This window comes from Pipra filicauda, unplaced genomic scaffold (assembly GCF_003945595.2).
Source record: "Pipra filicauda isolate LSUMZ 115617 unplaced genomic scaffold, ASM394559v2 scaffold365_size864120_pilon, whole genome shotgun sequence".
NCBI lineage: Eukaryota > Metazoa > Chordata > Aves > Passeriformes > Pipridae > Pipra > Pipra filicauda.
Window position 1 is genome coordinate 842,198 of NW_024104493.1, and position 21,928 is coordinate 864,125.

The window sequence follows — 21,928 nt, forward strand, 5'->3', positions numbered from 1 at the left end:
AAACTCAGAAGCTACATCTATATGTAAGAAATCAAGTAGCCACGTTGTTCTGAAATAGTGCTAGTTAGAATTCAACAAAGAAGTTTAGGATATTCACTTAGGTATAAATATTAAAACTCTAATACATGCTTTGCATGACACACAGATACACTCACACACACACCCCACACACCCCAATACCAAGGTTAAAGGTTTTTTTCCTTTGAGTTCAAAGAAAAACCACATGCTATCCTATGGGAATCGATACTTGCTGTCCAGTTCTCTGTGACCTTGTGCAATTATTGCATCAGCACAAAGGGAATACTAACTTAATGAGACACAGAGGTGGCATTTTGTATTGCCCTTGAACCAGTGCAGAAGAATGTATAAATTGTGAGTCATAATCATAAATAGTTCTAGTGCTTTTCATTCAACTTTATCTAAAAAAGAAAAAAAGGAAATAAAAGAAAAACACAACAAAAAAACCCCCACAAACAAATAAATTTTAAAAAAACCCAAATCCATCAAAGGAAATAATTTCTTCTTAGTCAAAGGTAGTTAGAGAAATTAAATGTGATGCCTTATAAGTTTACCAGATATCTAGACCTGGGTATATGCATATGGCATAGACCAAATGCAGACTTTTTCACACCCATCTTCAGTATCTGCAACTTAATATGTGTTTAAAATTCAGAGTATAAAAAGTCTCTTCATTTGACTGATTTCACTTTTATCTTAATTTCATTTGCAGAACACATCAACAAGGAAGTCCCACACAGTCTCCTCCTGCAGACACATCCTTCAGCAGTCGTAGGGGAAGACAGCTACCGCAAGTTCCAGTAAGAAGTGGCAGTATAGAGCAAGGTATCAAATAATGAGCTTATGACAGCTCAAACTCTTTGATTTCTTACCTTTCTTTACTCAAAGTCTACTTGCATACCTATGTGCCCAATGCCATATTTCTACCAATAAAGCAATAGAAGAGAATGAAAGCATATTTTTAGTTTGGGAAATCTAGTGGAGTTTGACTGGTGGGTTATTGGTACATATGGTTTAATTGCCTTAATTTTCTAGTACCATTTTATGTTTAAAATTTCTATTAGTCATAGTAGTTTCCAACACATATCTCATATGTTATCAGCTAAAAAAACCAGCAACATTTTGACAGTCTTTCTCATTTCTTATTTTGTGGTTTATATTTATTGTTGTGCATTATTAACATAGATTAATAATAAATATCACAAATCTGTTTTTTGTCTGGAGTTCATACTTCAGTGAGTAAAGAGTAAAAATAATCACCATGGGAAATGTTAAAGTACAGGTCACGAGCCCTTTCCTGCTTAAGAATAAACTGCTCAGGCAAAGACCGCTGTTTTTATGAAAAAGACAATATAGACCTAATGGTTGTGGAAGATGTGTTTTACATACTCATATCAAATAATATGTACATCGCTGTTTCCTTTTCTAGCAACATACAGAGTATGAATTATTATGGTAAAATGAAGTGGCGCAATGTCTGATATTTGCACATTCATGTTTTCTTCTCTGTTTTAAAAACCCTGTTTTCACATTGACTGCAAACAATTACTTGGTTGCCACATACCACAAGGTTTTCTTTTATGTGGAAATTAAAGAAATGCTTCTAATGAAATATTGTAGTGCTTTACAGAACTGTATATTAATCACACTCTTGGATAGATGATGTTGCTGACCATGATGGCCTTATCATGACAGATTACCATTGGGGTTTTCGTGTATGATGGCTTGCATTAACAGAGAATCAGTTTGCATTAATTTTATGGTGATGACATACTAAACCTTCAATTAGCACATATAAAACGTACTCTTGTTTTATAAATGTATTTATTTTGAATTATAAATATGCTAATATAAGTGGCTTTTAATAACCTTAAACTTTACATTCGGGTCCTTTTGTAGTGAATCTAAAACTGTCTGAATTATAAACTAATTACAAACTACATTTGCAGTTTCTATTTCTGTGTATTAGCAAGTTGAGTGCTTTTTAGGGAAATGTAATAAGTAATGAATTTCAATTTTCATGTTTCTTCTTCAATTTCAGAACTTGGTGCAATATATAATGATGAATCAGCTCTTAAGTTAATTTTAAGTTGGCTTTTATTTGGATACTCATATATCATCTTTGTGCTGTTCTTGATAGCTGATGTGTGAGAGTAAAATACGAGTTTCTTGTTTTGTTGAAGGCATTGGAAATACATGTAGAACTTAACGTGAAACTGAGTAGAGGTGGGATGTGTACAGAAGAGGAAAGAAAAAAAGAAAGTTGAGCGGAAGACTAAAGCTTCTCTGAGTTTAGAAAGTTGTTGATACTGTGAACACCTGTAAAGTAATGCCGTTTCAGTGAACTTTTGCTTACACTTGTGGTTGATAAGCTTGTGTCTTATACATAAAATACACGAGTAGGATGCGTCATATTGTTTGCTTTGTTGTTATATATCATACCACTGGTGTCATATGGCTGTAATACAACACATGGATTTAAAGGTTAAAGAGATTTCCTTCTCTACACAGTACTTTGATTTTGTCTAAGTGACTGACTTGTGCTTCTGAAAGGGAGGTTTTCTGATTTTACCCACATTTAATACTCTGTTCAGGCTCAGAATGTATTTGCAGAGAAGTAGTAAATTGAATAAGTTTTATAAAAGGTTTCTAAATAGTTTTGTTAGTATCTGCTGAACTAAATATGCTAGTATGTCTAACTTTGTACTACTGTAAGAAATTAAATTCAGTGAGGCATTGAGACCACAGTATTTGCTCAAATTTTAATATTAGTTTCATCTCTTTAATCCCTGTCAAATGAATATCAGTGTCAAATGTAGTGACTAGAAGTGATCTGACCTTAATATAGGACTGAATCCAAAGCATTCTGAGTTCTGTAAAAGATTTACATTAACTGTACTTGAAACTGCATTGTGTCTTTATTGGTTTAAATTCACAGTCACCATAGATAGAGATGATGTCAAAATGTAGTGCTATATACAAATGTCATAGGAAATATTTCAAAATGTGTTTTCTTCATTTACAAATGAAACTACATTTTGATGGTCAGTATTGACATCCTGCATTTCCAGGAAAACCTGTATGATATTCTATAAAGTATCATTTTTATAGTAAAGTACTTCTTTACACTCTATACAAATCCTGTTGTTCGGTGAGGGTTGAATATACATCTAAATAGATACATCTATGAATCTAAGTCTGTTATACAAGTCACAGTGATTGCTGTAAAAAGATTATGTGTCTGTATATCAAGGATGGTCTCCTTATTTGCTCTTTGCATATTCAGGAGACATAGAAGAATCCAGGAAAGTAATTTTATTACTCTTTAAAGCTCTCATTATGGAATAAATGAGAGTTAATGAAGGAGCAAGAGACTGGTAGCGGTTTTCATCTGGAGAAACAGAGTGATATTTTGACTCTTGATCTTTACCTATCATGTCAAATGATCATATTCATGCTAATAAGGCCTCTTTAAGGACTGACATTGCATCTCAGACATTCCATTTTGTTGTCAAATTTAGAACTAAAAAAAGGTTGTTTCCTTGTCTCTACCAGATGTTGTTGTCTTAGTTACTACTCTGGCTGGCAGCTTGAAAATCATAAAATTTCAACTTATGAGAACATAAGATAGTTTTACAAGGTACTTTATTTAAAATAAAAATCACAGAAGTAGTTGGTACAGAGAAGACGAAAGTAGTGCTCCCTATGCCATTACAGAAATAGAGTTGGTACTGCTGATCAGGAACAGAGAAAAAAATGTAGAGAAAAATCCAGTTTAAGGACTAAAACCTCAAACCAGCACTGGCAAAAAAAGAAAAGGCTTCTTGGTATTATGTTTTAAAAGGGAGAGCAGCTTTGTGTAGCTTTGGAATAGAGGAGGTGCATAATTATTTTCATTTGAGAGAATTCCAACTAAATATTTTTACCAACTCCAGCGCGCGCAGACATTTTAAAGTGGTTGCAGTTAAGATTGTAGGCTTTTGTAATTTTTAGGCAATATGATTTTTATTTTACTTACAGTAGTATTCAAGGAAGTCATAGTTGTATTTCTTTCCTTTACAACCCTGTCAACAGTATTTCTTAGAGTCCGAGACACATTGGGATGTTATCACATCTAAAAGACTTGAGATGCTTTAATGTTGGAAGTTAGTCATGTATAGATGAGTCTGTGTGTGTTTTCAAGACATCACAATTTAATAGTCATTACCCTATCTTATGTTACTGAAGAAGCGGTTTTGATTTTTTTTGTGTTAACTGATAATTTTATAAAAGGACCTAATGCTATGAAGATGTTTTGGCTCAGTGACTAAAGCAGTGAAATTCTAAGCTGTGGTAAGGACAATGGTGTGTTCTCAATATGTCATTCTGTGCTGAGCTGTAAGAGATTTGCTTCACTGTTTTTTTTTATTTGCATCATGTTTGAGTGGAACTGTGCAAATTGTTAAGGGGGTGGGGATTCTGGGTTGACTTTGTTTTTCAGCTGTTTCTAAAACAACTTTGTGATGTAGTTGCGTTGTGTTTAAATGATACTTCTTTATAAAGCACACCTCTGTGATCTTTACTCAGTCTGTCCTCTGTCATTGCAGCTATCAAACATCATAGGAATTCTTGCTTGAATAGATTTGAGGGTGGGTCTCTGCACTTTTGTATAATGGTTAATCATTGTATTGATCAAGAAAATTAATACACCCTGAAGATCTGGAACTTCTTCCTTCACTTCTTTTTACCTGTAGTAGATAATAGTAGGAATTATAGTAGGAAATCTAGCAAGTAAATAACAAAAAAATACTGTTTACTATTGAAATTTATGGACCAACAATATAAATACAATGATTGTAGTATAGAAACAGTCTTTCAAGGCTAATTCTTGCAAAACAGGTCTTTCTCCCTCTATCTGCTTCTATTTGGGTCTTCACAGCATGGTTTCTTTTTCATAGCTTCAACAATGTAGTTTCCTATTTCAGAAGTCCTATAATGAGAGTAAGGCTTGTGATAATTAATAGTCTTTTTAAACGTAAAGAACACCTGCAAACATAACTGAAGTAGGGTGTTTGTGTGTGTTTCCAGTGGCAATAGGCCTTATGGAGTGACACTGAGAAAAGCAGAAGTGCGTCCAGCATTAGGTATTGCTGTATCTTGGCTTATGTTGGAAAAGGCTGCACAAGCTTTGTACATAGCTTGTATACAGGGTCAAGTGCATGTGTGCATGTGTGCTACTGTTGTTACATGAGGAAAAACTACATGAACATTCTGCTGGTGCTGAACGGGGATTGCACGTATAAAGTTCATATGTGTAATATATATACAATGGTAGTCACATCTCAGAGGTATTAAGTGTTTTGATGCCCTGTATTTCCTTTTTAATGAATAAGAATCATAACTTTGTACAGAAAATCAGTATGTTGTCAAATAGTACATTGAGTTGCAAGTATCTTTTTATATTTAACCAACTTAAGATCCTAAAAAAACCCCAAAAAATGAGTTGCTAGTGAAAACTGTTCCGTTTATATGTACTTGATCATTGAAATGTCGTTGCAGTGAGAGTATGATTGGGGTAAAGGTAAAAGATCAAACCCTTTCAGTTAAAATCTTTTTTCTGATCTATCAATATAAGAAAAAGAAAAAGTCACCTCAGTTTTAGATTTCAGACTTTCAGTGTTGTTTGTTTTGTCTTCATATATCTGGTTTTATTTTTAAATTAATAGGTGGCACTTCATATTTTGAGGCAGCTTGTGGAATCTTTACTCACATTGGAGAGCATTCTTTTTAGCATTGCTAACTCTTGCAAATAAGTACAAGCCTCATAATCTTGTATATTTGCCTGAAAAACTGATTTTCAGTAGTCCAGTGGTTATTGAGCATTATAGATTTCAATTAATAGAAAATAAATTTGTAACACTCATTATTGCAGAAAAGGCTTCAGAATTGAAAATAGTACTGTGTAGTTCAGGGACAATGATACTTAAAGCAATTTTAAGATTTTTATGTCATTCTTAAATTTGGGTATGATGGTACTGCTCTAGCAGAATACTTAAAGACTCCACAATCTGGTTCTCTGTAACTTCATTGTTCCTCTTAATTTTAAAGAAAAAGTCATAGGCTTTATTATTTGTCATGGTTTATCATTTTAATTTTCTACATTACTTTTACATATGCTGGAGTACTGCCTACTGTACATGCCATTGTCACATGTAACACATTTTGTTATCTAACTTTAAATTTGCTGATTTCTTTTTCTGTTTCCATCATTCCGTGCATTTAATTCATTGAAGAGCAAGAGACTTTTAACTCTCCCACAAAAGGTAAATATTTATGTAATTTTTTACAAATGTTTGGCGACTGTTGATACTGGCTTTTCCCTCAATATATGCCACGTCAGTTTGTAATATTTAGTTAACAGTGTTTGGCATGTGAAAAAGTTCTTTCTCAAATATCTCTATGCTATCTGATGCCCCTGGTTAAAATCTGAAAATGGTTTCTCTTGTGATTTTTCATGTTCCTATTGAAATGCAATATACTGGATTTAACAGGAGTAGTTATGATATTTTACATGGCTCAGAAGGTACTTGATTGAGGTAAAGTTCACACAAAGAATTAAGATTTTTCCTCAACTGTTCTTGTGCACAGTGTCTGCTTCTAATGATGCAGCCATGGCCCTTGATATCTGTGAAGAATGTTTCATAGATGTGCATCTAGGAACAGTTGGAGGTGACAATGACAGAAACTATCCTTTGTATGTAGAGAGATTCTGAGCTATGTTCTATTTGCATGTCAATCCCATGACACTCAGAAAGTAAATCCTGATGTAGGACAAGTTTCTAGGGGCAGACATACGGTGCTCACCTCCTATGAATTTGGCCTCCTGTCAATTCTCCATGTCTGTGCTGATACCAGTGAATCAAACAACAGGTATCTAAGGCTGTCCCATGAAATGCAAAGCGTAGTCTGTCATGTCTTTAAAGGCCACATTGCAGAGATATCCTATTTTTTTTTCCTTTTAGCTGAAAGCAGAATTTATATCAAAATCCAAATGAAGTTTGGAGAGAAAAAAAATGAAAAATAACCCCAACCTTTTAATTTAAAAAGCAAAATACTATGCTGCACAAACATTAATAATGCAGATTAACCTTTTCTAACCTTTATTCCTGAGTCCTGCACATCTTAGGAGATTCTGATCTGAATACAGGCTTTGGTGGGTCAAAGCCAAACTGTGAGTTGAACTTGATTCAAGGACTTTCCTTCTACTTTTTACTTTCTGAAAGGGTGAATGCTTAGGTAAAAATACAGCAGCTACTCTACTAGCTATACATTCCAACCCCGATGCCAAGCATACATGAATATGTTTTCACAATAATGCCAAAAAAAAGATGAAAAAGAAATAATATTTAATTTAGGCATTAGCAATCAGAGGTTGTTTTTGCAGGTTTAGGAGTATACTATGAAATGTCGTAAGAAAGTGCTAAGAGTGGTTGTTTTTACAAATTATTTCTGTCATTTTTGCTTTCTTCAATATTTGTATTTTTCTCAAACAGAACAGTACAAATCAATCTTACCTGTTTGTTGATTATGCCTCTTTCAAGTTCACAAACCTTGTCCTGTGATTTGGGCTGCAGTGGATGGTGTTTTGTTTAAAACAATGGACTTTATGCAGACAAACTAGACTGCCTGTAACAGGTTTGTAAAAAAACTTGTTTCCACAAGATTTGGATGGATCTGGCCCAAGATTTGGGCGTGTATAGAAGGTGGTGGCATATTTGCATGCAGATTCCTCTGGTTCAAGGATTGCAGATGCAACCCAGAGGCAGAAAAGAGCTGGGCAAAAGAAGAGGAGAGGGAAGAGGCAGAGTGCTGGCAGTTCTGGGGGACCATGAACATCTTAAATTGAGCTGACTTACACTAGTAGCCCAGTGTCACTTCTGATAAGAGGTTAAAAGAATAGACAGTAGGTGAATGGGAGATGAGGATGGGGGAATTACAGGATATTATGTGAGAAGAGACAGAAATATGAGGGAAAGCATATACTACAGGTGTGAACAACACTGACCAGATAAACCTGCAACAAAGCAATCAAGCATCTGTCCCACATTATCAATGGGAAAGGTTGAAAGTCTTCAGCAGATTATGAAAATGCTGACTAGGTTTGATGTCAAAACCAGTGGTTTACTTTTTTTTCCAAATTTTAAGAGATATGTGTTTGTTTTCATGTTGTTTCATTTTAAATGGAAACTTCTGTGTGGATCATCCTTGAAAATGTTTGAGGAAGAACTGAATGTTGCATCAGCCAGTTCAGGTTTTTATTTTGGCTTGTCTTCCCTCTGGAGTCAGTTCTGAAACTCAAGATGGCCACCATGCCTCTGTGTGTACTGGGAGATCCAAGCTCATTTCCCAGCTTGGAAGTCTGACTATGTGCTTTGGTCATACCTTAATTCTGACTGGGAGGAAGTCCAGAGCAGTATCGGCTCCCATGGAAAGGAAATCCATGTGCACAAGCTTAAAAGAGCCACAGCAGCTCTAGTCAGGTAGAGGGACCAGGGCTGCAGAGCAGGCTTCAGAGCCATCTCCCTTAATATCTGCACGTTGACATGAAGTACTCTTCAAAGTTGTTTATGCAAAGAAGCTGTAACAAGTTCTTTATCTTAGCAACAAATTGATTTTTCAGTGTTACTAACCTCACGTTTCAAAACATTTATCTGCTCATGATTCCAAAATTTTGTATGCTTTTTCAATTTCATGGTAGACTTTGCTCTGAATTTTTATAGTTGTGAAACCTGTCACAAGGATATTTTGTGCCTGCATATTGCAAAACTCACCTTGAAGGATGACCAGAAATAAACTGAAGACTCTGTATTATTTCTGAAATGGATCATCCTGGTCCAACACTAGTGTGAATTCTCTTTTCTATGCCACACAGCCAGCTCTACACTAGGGGATTCTCCCATCCAAATCACACCATGGCTTTTTTCCCCTGCCTTTGTTATGGACATAAGTTCTGCCTAGTTTCTTCTTCAGCTGCCACTTCTCAGTTCCTCAAACCAGATAGTTTTTTCCCCCTGATTCCCATCCACAGAGCATCTAAGGAGCACAGACAGATGAAGCTCCTGGCTTTTGCTGAGTAGAAAGGCTAAGTGTACATGCTTCTAGGCTGCATTATGGCTGTAGCTGTTTGTCACTGTTCAGCTTTTTTATGGATTATGAAGACTGAAACTAAAGAATAGGTCAGACCTCTGTTGGCTTCTGGGATAAGTGCAATTCTCTGTTTCCCTGCTAGAACATGCTGGTTTTGCCCCAGAAACACTGTTACTATGAAATAGTCTTTATGAGATAAATTTTCACTTTAACTTACTTCTCAGTAGCTTCCTTATCCAAGCACTCTTTCTGTCATTTTACACTTCTAAACTTTTTCCTTTGAAGTTTGCATCATAAAGGATGTGTGATATGTTCTGGAAAGAGTTACAGCTATCTGAAATCTTGATGCAAATTTCTTCTTGTTATGTAGCTTACTCAAACATTTAATAGTGCAGTTAAGACTTGGAGGTTTCCCGAGTTGTGCTGTTTGCCTACAGCTCCTCTTTCTGTCTTGATCATCTTCAGCAGAAACAAGGAGTGGCTCAAGAGAAAATTCTGTATTTGTTGTAGACTCTACCATTACAGAAAATGGTACAGCCAGTGCTGAGGCATCAATAGGTTTTCTGTAGTCTAGAAAAGACAAGTATGATTATCAGTTTTAATCACAGACCAGATAGTGTCACCAGTCATTCTGGCGTTAAGCCCATGCTTGGGTTTGAGCAAGAGTGTCCTTTTAGACACTTTCACTTAATACTGCAAGTGATGGAAAACTGTTCCTATGCTTAATCACCTGACTTTTTAAACGTATGTGTTAATACTTATCTGACTTTACCAACCTTTTTTGTCAAGTGTATGAGCGAGTTCTTTTTACATGTTATTTATTGACAAGAGTCACTGTTTTCCAAAGTCTGCAGAATGTAGAGTCTCTTTGATGATTGTTGTAATATGAAAGAGGTGGATACCTAAACAGTTAAAGCTCAGGAATTAAAAACAAGAGCTAGAAAGGCAGGTATAGGATTTTTGCTGTTGCTTGCTAGTTCAGTATTCCTGCCTGTGTACAATCCTTATTTAAATGATCCCACATAGTTTTCATACATTATGCTATCAGCTTAATGGATGGTTGTTTATAGCATCATGACATTTACGAAGTTTTGTAATTTCTTAAAGTTTAGACCCCCTTTCAAACCTTAAATAGAGAAGTTTAGGCCTTAAAAATACTTCAGTTTCTTTTGTGCTGGTCGCTGTTGTTAGTGCTGCTTTTTAGCTCTCACTAATTTTCATGGAATTGGTCTGTTGTTGATGCCAATGCAAATTTAATTTCTTTTAAAATCACATTTCTTGAATGGTTAGATTCACATTCTGTGGATAACAGAAATGTGCCATATGATACCTTCTGTCTACAATAGTTTTATTAAAAAAAAAAGAAAAATGTTATCTGCCCTACTACATTTAATACATCAGTATAGTATATTGTTTTTGTAGTATTACTGTTGTGTTATTTTGTACATAATTGAAAAGGTGGCATGTATTCTGAACAGTTAGGATTCTAGCCAGGTCTAACTTCTCTATCAGTTAAACAGCAGACAGGGGTTGAAACATGCCCATACTAGTTTTCTGAGGATAGGAATAAAAATGAGGGCTGTCAACTAGTTAATACCTTCAGATGTAACTATAAATCTTACCATAGTGCTCACATATTAAAAGGAATATTACTAGTACATAAAGTCTTAGTAAACAGATAAAGTGTTAGAAAGATTAAGTGTCTCTCTCCTTTAAGAAAAAACAACTGTTAGCTAGTCCTAATTTTCTCTGAGGGTAGATAGTAGGCTGAAAATGAGATCTGTAGCTATTTTCTTTAGTTTATTCCCTACTTCTTTTAAGTAGTGTGTTATGGACTTGCGTATTTTATATTACCCCCAGTTTTCTTGCTGATGATGACGCTGTATGACATGGAACGTCCCTTTGGTCAATTAGGGTCAGCTGTCCCACCTGTCTCCTCTCACAGCCTACTTGGGGCTGTGGGGAGCCTGGACGGTATGGTGGGTTGCAGCATGAGAAATAGAGTAGGCCTTGGTGCTATGCAAGCCCTGCCCAGGAATTGCTGAAACATCAGTGTGTTATCAACACTTAGTCGCAACTCTAAACCTTGGCACTACGCAGGCAGCTGTGAAGCAAATTGCCTCCATCGCAGTCAGACCCAGTACACCTGGGATTACAGGAGTCAGACTGGTTTATAAATAGATTAATGGAATTCAAATACAACATGTTGATTCCATTCCTATGTCTGTCTTTTCTCTCCTGCATGGCTTGATTCTTTATGTACATTATTGTCTTGCAAACTTCGCATGATTTAATAGTAGTAAAATCTTTGGCTATAAACTCTGACCCCTTATTTAAGTGGTCTGATCAATGAGTACTGTTTTTTCAATTACTTCTTATACTGATCGATCTCACATCTGAATCATCAGCTCTTGAAAAGGTCAGAGTTATAGCTCTTTGCAGCATAACTTCTGACACCAGAGAGTAAGATGTGACGAAACTGTAGTAGTTGTAGTTACACCATTAATTTGAGACCCTTATGGTAAATCTCCATGTTTGTAATTTCTATGGCCACTGTACAATTTAAAGGTTTTAGGATTACAGTGCTTTGATCTGTAAGTTAACGTGTAGTCTTACCTCTAAAGACCTCTAGGAAAAGCACTCTGTAAATACTGATGCCCTAAAAGAAAGTATACCCTATTTTTCTAAGAGGCAGGCTAAGTTCTTGAAGTATTTTTTGTGTCAAGTTTTTGTTACCTGTGGTAACCAGCTGTGTTCCAAGAAAGTAATGTGATCATATGGTGTTGTTACCTATGGTTGTTACAGTTTTCCTATTGTGCTTTTGCTACCGTGTTAGATTTTTTTCTGCTTCTTGTGATTAACATGTAAAGGTTATACTGGGCTACTTGTCAGGCAGATGAAATTTTCCATCACAGAACTGAACTACAACATATGCTCAGATGTACTTGGTAAACAAAGCTAAAAAGAACACAGCTGTATTTTCTAGAGCAGACTTAATGCTTCATATAATTGCATGCTTAGAAATAAATTAACAGCCAATTGGTGCTAAATTCCATTTTACTCCATGCACAACCCCAAATTTCTCCATTAGAGAATTTAGATTTACTTCACAGTCCCCATTAATTGTTCTCATGTTATTTTATATAATGATATCTAACAATGAAAACCAGAACATAAATGTGTTAAGATTGAGGATTTAAACATAACAAAAATCAAGAATTACAGAATTAAAGTTGATTTACCCAATTTTGACTTCATTAATAATATCTGAAACAGCATTTCATCACATAATAGAATATTCTTTCTCAGGCATCATAACTAATACAGACTAACATTATATCATACACATTCTTTAGTATAACATACAGTTGACAGGGTAAAGCACCTAAAATTCACACAATGAAAGAGTGATTTTTTTAGAGTAACTCTGATCTGTGCACCATACACAAATAGGGCTAAATTTTTAAAGGGGTCTCATTTTTCCCTCTGATTTCATATCCTCAGTCTATTTCATGCACGTATGACAGGATTAAGATATCAAATTTTTTACTCCACTCCCTAATTGATATATCTTAATCCTTTCATATCTGTCCTTAAAATACGAGGCCATCTTTAAAAATTTCACCTAAAGTGCTCAATTTTGCCTTCAGATACCTCCATGCAACTTCCATTGAAGTAATTGGAGCTGTGCCTGCATATCTGATGGTGGAACTGGACTCATTGCAATTAAGGTACACATTTACTGACATAATTAGTCATCTGGAATAATTGCTGGGCCCAGTGTGACATTCTGCATGTGCAGAATTTGATAGATTAAACTCTGCGTGTGGGAGATTGAGGATTATGATAACTTTATTCCATGCCTTAAATTTGCAGTTGTAGCAGAATTTTAATGTAAATTGATGTATTTAATTTTCCTATTTTTAAATAAGAAATGTGGAAGGAGGACGTGAAAGCAACATACTTTTCACAATGATGTCTCTGTATATTCTTTCATACCGAACCAGCACATAGATATTCTGTTATTTGCACATTTACAGATGGTAAATGTGCACACAATCATGATTTGGGCAGTGACGTACAGTTTAAAATATCCAATCCTGAGCTGACTGCTTTTTTTTTGCCCTTGTATCTTTGTGCTTGCAAAGCACAAACAAAAAAATAAGTGTGTAAAGAATGCCACAGTTAACTAACAGCATAAAAGCCACATATGAGAAGTTCAGTACCTCTTAATTCCAAATACAGATCTTTAACAAATGTGACACAGTACTTATTTTCCACTATTTTAAAATTCTCTGCATTTTGTGATTGCAAGTTGATTCCATGCAGTTTTTAAATTGCTGTCTCTCTCCCATCATTGGTCTGGGGTGGGCTGTTTGACTTTCAAAAGTAGTTGTTTTGGAGAGAGTAATATAAATCTGTGATTGACCCAAAAGCAGAAGATTTTGTGGAGGTTTTCCCAAATAAAAATGTGACCACAAATGCCAGCTTAAAAACTGTTAAACCACAATGAACATAGTGAGTACTCCTGTGATTTAGTTACTGATGAATATTCGGGTCTAGTTCTAGAACTGTTAAAAAGAGCCAGTTCTCATGGTATTGTAGTTCCAGTATTGCTTTGCATTTACAGTGTTCCAAATTTAAGAATACATAGTCCCCTCTGAAATTTATTCACTATCACAAAGGTTAACTTATTTTAAGGAATCCTTAGCCCAGAGGCTTTTGCACTACTCTCTCTGTTAGTGCAAGGTCATCTACCTGTGGCAGGCACAGTCAATATTAATTGACAATTAATTAATTAATTGAGTTAATTAATTAACTTGTTCAAATTGAAGAAGATGCTCTTTATAGCCCCCCAGCTTCTTGAAAGCTTAAGATAAGACTTCTGTTTTTAATAAAACACTGCTATAGGAAAATTTAAAACACAAGAAAAAATAAATTATTTGAAATAAAGGTGAACCTTTGAAAGCAAAGTAGTGATTTTAAAGGACTTTTTGTTTAAAAAAAAAAAGCTACAAAAATACTGTTTTTTTTATATGACTGGTTGAATGAAGATATTATTCCTCTCAAATAGTCTGTAGCTATGGCAAGCAGTTATGTTTCAAGATAGTAGTAGGAGTTAATTACTTTAAAAATAAATTTTAATACCTGTTCCATGGATTAGTGCTTGGAATGCCATTGTAATATTTTATACATTTAAGCAAATACATTGTTAGATGATCATGGATTTATGTCCCCTACATCCAGAATATTTAACAGGTTTATAATTCAGCCTATCAGCTAAATTCTTTCACTCTTTTCATATTTGTTGCACCAGCTTGATTATGTGTAGGAATTGGGATGTCTGCCCATTTTCAGGTAAAGACTCTCGCAATGGAAATGGTTGATTTCTTGACATTAGTGTTCCCTTGTTCTGTGCTTACACCCTGCTTGTTCTACATGTTTGTACATTTCTTTGTTTCGTGGAAAAGGAAATAAGCTAAAATTGTTGCTAAACCATTTGTTCTTTTCCAAAAATTTTTCACTATTTTTAATTGATCTTCATTGTGTGTTTTTGCAGCAAGCTTAGTAGTGGAAGAGCGAACGAGACAGATGAAAATGAAAGTGCACCGTTATAATCAGACATCAGGGTCTGGTTCTAGCCAAGAACATGAGCGTGAGCAATATACCAAGGTAAAGTCAGTAGTAATGGAATGATACTTTGGCCTGAAAATTGAGGGCATAAACCTGTTTATTTAAAATATTATATAACCTTCAAGAACACTGTGTTTTAAAGCCTGGCAGAAATGTCTTCAAGTAATAGCTTTTTAACATCATTTTTGCCCCCCTCTGATGTACATTAAACTTAGTCCTTGATGTCACCTAAAAGGAACCTGTAGATAACAAAACACTTCAAACTTAATTCAAGGAAGAAAGATCCTTCAATAGCTGTTAAACAAAACCATATCACCTCTAGTTTAGGAAGGCCCTGGCCTGCAAATCCCTTGAGGCTGGAAAAGTAGGCCACGAAATTATCATGGTATGTTGGCCCTACTCTAGGCCCTTGCTGATATCTGATGTGTAGAGAGCTAGGCAGAATTAGATCCAATCCCATGCAGCTGTTCTCATATTTCTATAATTTTTTGCATCCTAATAATATCATAGATAAAGTATTTTCTTTCTTGAAACACATACTGATTAATTTGATCTCCTTTTGTAATAAAAGCGTAAAGATTTTTTTGTGATAATGAAGTATACTTAAAATTATGTTAGTGATGTTATATAAAGGATTTTTTTTCTTGATAATGCTAAAATGATTATTCTATAACCTTGTAAATTTAAACTGTATAGGCTTCTAAGCAAGTTGCTGTAAATGTCTTGCACATCTGCTCTGCCGCTTAGGAATCAAACTGTAAGGAGCTGGATGCTGCTGGAGGCACAGGTTAAAATAATGGATAAGTGAGGTACTCAGCTGAAACAAAATCAGAAATTTATTTTGGAATTGTTAAATAGGAAATTGGGCATCTAACTTGTAATATGTAACAAATTTCAAAGTTTGGTTCAAAAACTTACTGCAGTTAAATATGCAGACAACTTTAGTACAAATGTTTCTGTTTTGACACCACCTCATTGTGAACACAAAACTTCCTCAAAAGGAAGAGAAACAAGAGAAACAAGGCTTTAGGTCCTCAATTGCCAAATTGTGGGGTATGAGTGCTATTAAAATACCTCAATATTTGGGATGGAAACTTCCAGTGAGATCCTTTATCAGAAGCAAGAATTTGTATAATTAGAACAGCTCATTTGATGGTTTGGCGTTACCTTCAGAAGAAGTCCACTCAGGGCAAAAAGGTGAGATGCGCTGTCTCTGCAGTACTTCCCAACCAATAAACATGTTAGAAAAAACAGTAAAACTGGGGTTGATAAAAGTTTGCTGGAGAGAAAGGTAATATGTAATCTGAGGACTTTTACCAGGATTTGACCAGAGATGTTTTAGAGTCAAAGGCCAGTTTTCTCATTTGGATTGTATGGGTTTACACATTGATTGAAATTTGTGTATTTTACATTATGAAACAGATTTTTTAATCCCAAGTCTATAATACTTATCATAAGCATAATTTTTGCTCCCTGGTATGTTTTTCTTAATTGGTTAGTGTAGATCCAATGTATGGTTAAATACTTGTTGGAAAACATCAACCTTCAATGTTACAGTTTTCTCTTATCCTTTAGAATCTTGAGTTTTCTAGTATCTTCTTTTGTTTTTAAGTGCGTGTGGAAGTTAAATCAAAATTAAAAGTGGGATTAGTACTAAATAAAAAGAACACTGAAAATTCTTTTATTCAGAATTTTTTTCCAAGAGTATGAGGACAACTTTGAGGAAGCAAATTCTCTGTGAGTTGTTATAAGAAAAATATTTTTGGAGCACCTGATGTTCTGACAGGCATGTACTCTTTTTAATGCTAAAACAGTACTAAGGAGAATAAATTAGTTGCCCTGGAGTTTAAATCTTTAACTTTTCATGTATTTTCTACATGATAATGCTTCAGTCCTAGAGAGAATGGTCCAAACTAGAATGAATTTCAAGTCCTGAGAAGAAATTATATTAGCCCATTCGAACACTCTTTATGATATTCAGTGATGTAGCTATTTGCTTCATATCACTATGGTGATAGTCATTCTTTTAAAAATGTTACCAAAGCAAACCTTATGCTACTGTCTTTACCCTGAGAAAATGCTGAAAGAGTCAAGAAAATAACCCAAACAGATGAAGAGTTAGACAGCTCTAATGAAAAGGTAGTAAGGTGGTGCGGTAATGCTGATGACTGAGACTTCTAAGAACTGAAGACTATATCTAGTTTCTGCTGCCAAAATCTGTGAAAAGTCTTTGAAAGCTGCAGAAGAAGAGTTACTTTAAATAAAAAAAAAACAAACACAAAACTTAAGTGGTATAGGGAAAAATAAATATTAACTGACTAGTAAAGAAATGGCCATTGAAAGCAGAGTTTGTCCCTTTTTAACAGAAACACTTCTTTCTTTCCCAAGTATCAGTGTTTGCCCATTGCTTCAGAAAATAAATATATTCATTAGAGAAATTATGCTGAGCTGCAAATTGATAAAATATTCCCTTCTCTGTTTCAGAGCAATCAGCTCGCATGGATTTGATTCTTCCACTATTTTAGCATTTGCAAATATGTTTGTTTTATTTACATATAAAATTCTCTAAACCTCTCAAAAATTTTCCCTCAGTATGGACTGGATGACATTTGCAATAGTTAATTATGCATATACAAAATAATTCCTTAGCTTTTCTGTTGTATTTAAACAAGCAGGTTTTTTCCAGAGGTATTGTAACCTGGCCTTTGCAATTTCCAGTCCATTTCTGGTGCATTTCTTCCATTTTTGTAATTTTTCCCACTCAGTTTCTCAGTCTTCTAGTCTCAGTAAGCAAACAATAGTTTTCCAAGCATACACCACGGAAGTTGTGTTTAAACATTCATTAATGGATTTTGAATAGGTAAATGTCTGCTCTCAATATCTGTATATGTCTTCTGGCACTCTGTGGATTTACTCCTGTGCTGGTTGGATTTCACAAAATTCAGTGGGGTCCATTCATTCAACTGATGGGCTTCACTGGAGTTTCCTCATAGTTTGACTTGCCCATATTTACTGTTCCCTGTTAGGAAGCTGAGTAGTGTTCATAGTAGTTTAGTTGGATACAATTATAAGAATAGTTATTTAGAATCACTGATGCTTAGTGGGCTCTTGAGCATGACGTGAGCTGCTCCTAAGACAGATGCTGTTTGAGTCAGTGATGAGTCCTGAACATACCAAGGTGCTGACTGCTGGGCTGTGATTCCTGGCAGCATTCAGAGGAACCCTATGTGAGTGGTAATAAAACTCAAGGTCGTTTGTATGAGTCAGTGTTTTCTGACAAAATTCCTTGTTAGAGTAAGGTACCTCAAAAGATAGCTGTGATCTCAAGAGTTGCATGAGCCTCTGGCTGAATCTAGGCCTTAATGTATCTGGTCTGGTTTTCTCTTTCCTCATGTTAATGTCCTCATTTTAGTGCCCATTTAATTTTCTCATTTAATTCCCTCATTTTAAGCACATAATGAGGTATACGTTTGTAGAGGTTAGTTATCTGGGGCTTTTTTTGTAGTCAAAGGAGGGCACACTCCTTCAATTTTCAAAGCTGTGAACTGTTGCATTCTTCATTGTTTTGGGAGATAAATGTAGAAATATAAATACTTATTAATATGGAAGATAATTTAATTATAATGGACTATTAAATTACTTCCAAAATGTGCCTTATAATCAATAAAATTGCAAACATTGTTAGTTGTTAAGGAGCTGTAAAAGTATTTGTGAAGTGCCCTCTTTTGGTTTATGTCTATGTTCTTCCCATTGATGCTAACACATCTGCAGTTCATCATACCTCTTTTTCTCCTTTTTGATGCTGTAGAAGAAGCAACAGCTCCACAGGTGGTAAAGTGAATGGAAGAACTGAAATTCAGCTGTTTATAGACTACTGTCTTTGTAATGCAGACACAAGAGAGTGCAGATAGTTTGGGCATTTGAAACTAGCTGCTACTAATGTTTAAAAACCCAGACCTAATCTTTAGTAATTGCTATCAAAGTTACTGCAAACTTCAGAAACTCTCCTAATGTGATAAATAATGCACCTTGGAACAGAAATATTTCATAAGCTTTAAGAACGAGAGTTGAAGGAGAAGTGCTTACATGGAACATATATTTTATTTTGAAGCTTAAAAATTATATAGTATTTAAATATAACATGTCAGGGAAATGTATTGCAAATAGAAAGCTATAAAGAGCAGCAGTTTTCTGCTTTGCAGTAGAACTGTATCATATTACTTTTGAGCCCAGGTGGAAACCTGAACGCATTACTTCACTGCAGATACCAAATAAGAGGGTCTTAGCCCATGATATTTTTTTCTGAATGATAAGTTCAGGTGTATTGCAACAGTAAAATATTCTCATTTTAGAGATCACTGCTTTGTGGAAGAGTACTATTTACTTCTCTTTATATTTTAAGGGAAAAAGTATTAACTTCAAAATTGCTTTAATTTCATTCATCTGTTAGCTGAGATGACTGATTATCAGACTGTATGAGGGGTGGGTAGGAAATCAGTAGGAAAAGTGTATGCCCCCTGTAGAAGTTGGTGAATTGATTAGAAGCAGCAGCTATGGGAAGGGAGAGGTAAATCCCAAAGAAGTAGTAGCAAAATGTAAACATTGTAGCACTCTGCGTTAACATTCATCATCGCCACTTTTTGTCCTAATCTCTATTTCTGTGAAGGGAAAGGTTTTCAGTTTCTGAGGGAATTACAGCCCTCATATGCAGTATAAAGGGGTAGGAAAAGCTCAGTTATGCCACGAAAATCTCATTTAGGAAGGGATGTTCCATGTTTTCTCCACTAGCTGTATGATTGCAATACAAAGGCAAGTAGAAGACATGGATTCAGTTTTTTCTTTGTCTCCTATCTCACCACAAAACTCTCTTACCAACACATGAAAAACTGTCTTTTAAGCCAGTCTGATAGCTACAAAACAATTCCATTTTTTACAGACTGCTGGACTATAGGGAGCCAGACAGGGTGATGATATCTATATAGCCCTCACTTACAGTAAATGGTTTCATATTGATACTGAATAGTCATTCATGAGGCTTAATTGCTAAACAGCAGCTAACACACAAACTGGGACCTCTAATTTTCCTCTTAGTGTCCTAACCACTAAGCTGCATGACTGTGCTTGATGCTTTCTCTCTCTCCCTCCTCCCCATCTTTCCCAGCCCATGAAAGGTGGAGCAAATTCAGCGCAAACAGAGAGTCTTCTTCCTGACTGAAGTCCTGACATAGTGCACTGAGTTCAACTTTGTTATTTTGCTGTTGAATCATAAGTTGAGTGCTAAACAAACAGCCAGATTCAGGTGTGGTTTGGGACAAAGGCCAGTAGCCTACACCTCCCTCAGTACTTAGAAAAAAGACAGGCTTCTAGCAGGACAGAGGAAGTCGCTGCATCTGGACTTGATGGTTCCCTTGATGGGAGAGTCAGCCTTCTCCAGCAGCACGTCATGGTTGCTCAGGGACCACATGAGTCTTCTACCATTGCAGATTCAAACTCAGAGGCACAAAGAGAATATGGACTTTTTGGTGAGGAAGAAAAGCAACTGAGCATTACAAAGGTAGAGGGGAGAAGTCACTTTGTCTTCAGCAAATACAAATAAAACATTGAAGTATTTCTGAGACAGTCTCTTACCATGCATAAACCCCATGCGTTTGAGAGAGATTGCGTGGTTATATTTAAAAAAACCCAGTTTTTAAAACCTGACCTACAGAGGAACAATTTCTAGATATAATTTAAATATAAAGGGTGGGTAAAATATCTATTTCACTGAAGTCAACATATATTTTATTACTTAATGGGATGATGATTTCTTTTGCGGATTGCAATTCTGTTTAGCTCAATGGAAAGCCAGATCTTTCTATTTGTTCAGATGTTTTTCATATTTTTAGATGTCTCATTTTTGGAGTAACTTGAAGGATTCTTTAAGAATTTTTTAGGTATTCTTCATAAAACATCAAAGCTGTCTCTGGAGTGGGGCAGTTTAACTTAAACTGGAAACAGTTAACCATTCAGATTTCCAGCCTCTGAAGGTTTATGATTAGCTTAAATAAAAAGTTTTCATAGCTTTTATTCTTGCTTTGAATTTTCTCTTGGACTTTATAAGAAAAAGATGACAACTTATTATGAGATAGACCTGGTAAGAATTAGTATACTTTGTGTCCATTTTGGAGAGGTTATTTTGCAATCTGAAAGACAACAAGCAACAAAATTGTTTAACAGACTCTACAAGCTGCTTCCAAAAGCTGATCTGAATAAACATGTCGGCATAGTCTCACCTTAATCCCATTGGTCATTTATACTCAGATAAATCACACCAAGTCACTTGGAAAGAAAACCTCCTGATAAATTCTTGCTGTAGTTAAAAATATTTTTGAATATAGAAGTTCTTGTGTCCTCTGTTACCCACTTTATTAAATCAGAGTTCTGCTGTATCTGCTTCCATGTCAATGCCTGTTAGACAAGTTATTTGAGCTCAAAGTTATCATGCTCCAAGTTATTCTGAAATCATCTGCAGAGTTCCATTTAGTATTTGAAGCTGAAAATTTACCTTTAGTAAACCAGAGCTTTATCTCCTGCAGTTGTTTTTATTCAGTCAGCCAGTGCAAGGCCCTCATAGGGTACTGCTAAAAGTTTTTGCTAAAGAGTGTGCTAATACACACCTGAAAAACACACCGAGATAGTTAATTTGTATAATCTCTATTTCTTCTGCAGATTTCTATATTTACAGTTGGTGCTTAAAATCATCTTTATTCCTTCCCTTTCTCTACTCCTATTAACTTCCTCATTTTATCTTCAATATTTTACCAAGAGGTTTCCAAGTGTGCTGTGGAGACCTCAAAAATAGTTGCTGAAAGGCACTGGAGCAGGAGAAGATAAACCTAATTTGAGGACAGGAGACCTGATACATTCATTTGTACAAACTCAGGCTTATGTTTGCCAGAGTTTTAAAGTTAAGTCATGGCATTTCCTGACTGACTCAGCCTGCAACCCAGTACCTAGTTGGAATTTGGATATTCACAGACTGTCACAGATTTGTGTATGATTCATAAATAAACTTTTATGTCTTGCGATTTTACAGAGCACAGATCTGGAAAATGAACTCCCTAGAGTGTCATGTCAAAAACTGCCTAGTTCTCCTCCATGTTAATAGTTT

General features: G+C 35.3%; 1 protein-coding gene across 1 annotated transcript in view; it reads left to right on the forward strand.

Annotated features, from left to right (window-relative positions):
- LOC114000854 (regulating synaptic membrane exocytosis protein 1) overlaps positions 1-14,817 on the forward strand; it is a gene marked incomplete at its 3' end in the record, with an annotated part of 250,151 nt that extends 235,334 nt beyond the window's left edge. Inside the window, exons 27-29 of the mRNA XM_039384637.1 lie at positions 731-843; positions 6,291-6,320; positions 14,705-14,817. Coding sequence (XP_039240571.1) covers positions 731-843; positions 6,291-6,320; positions 14,705-14,817 — 256 coding nt within the window. The remainder of the gene's footprint in view (positions 1-730; positions 844-6,290; positions 6,321-14,704) is intronic.
- Positions 14,818-21,928: the final 7,111 nt, after the last annotated feature.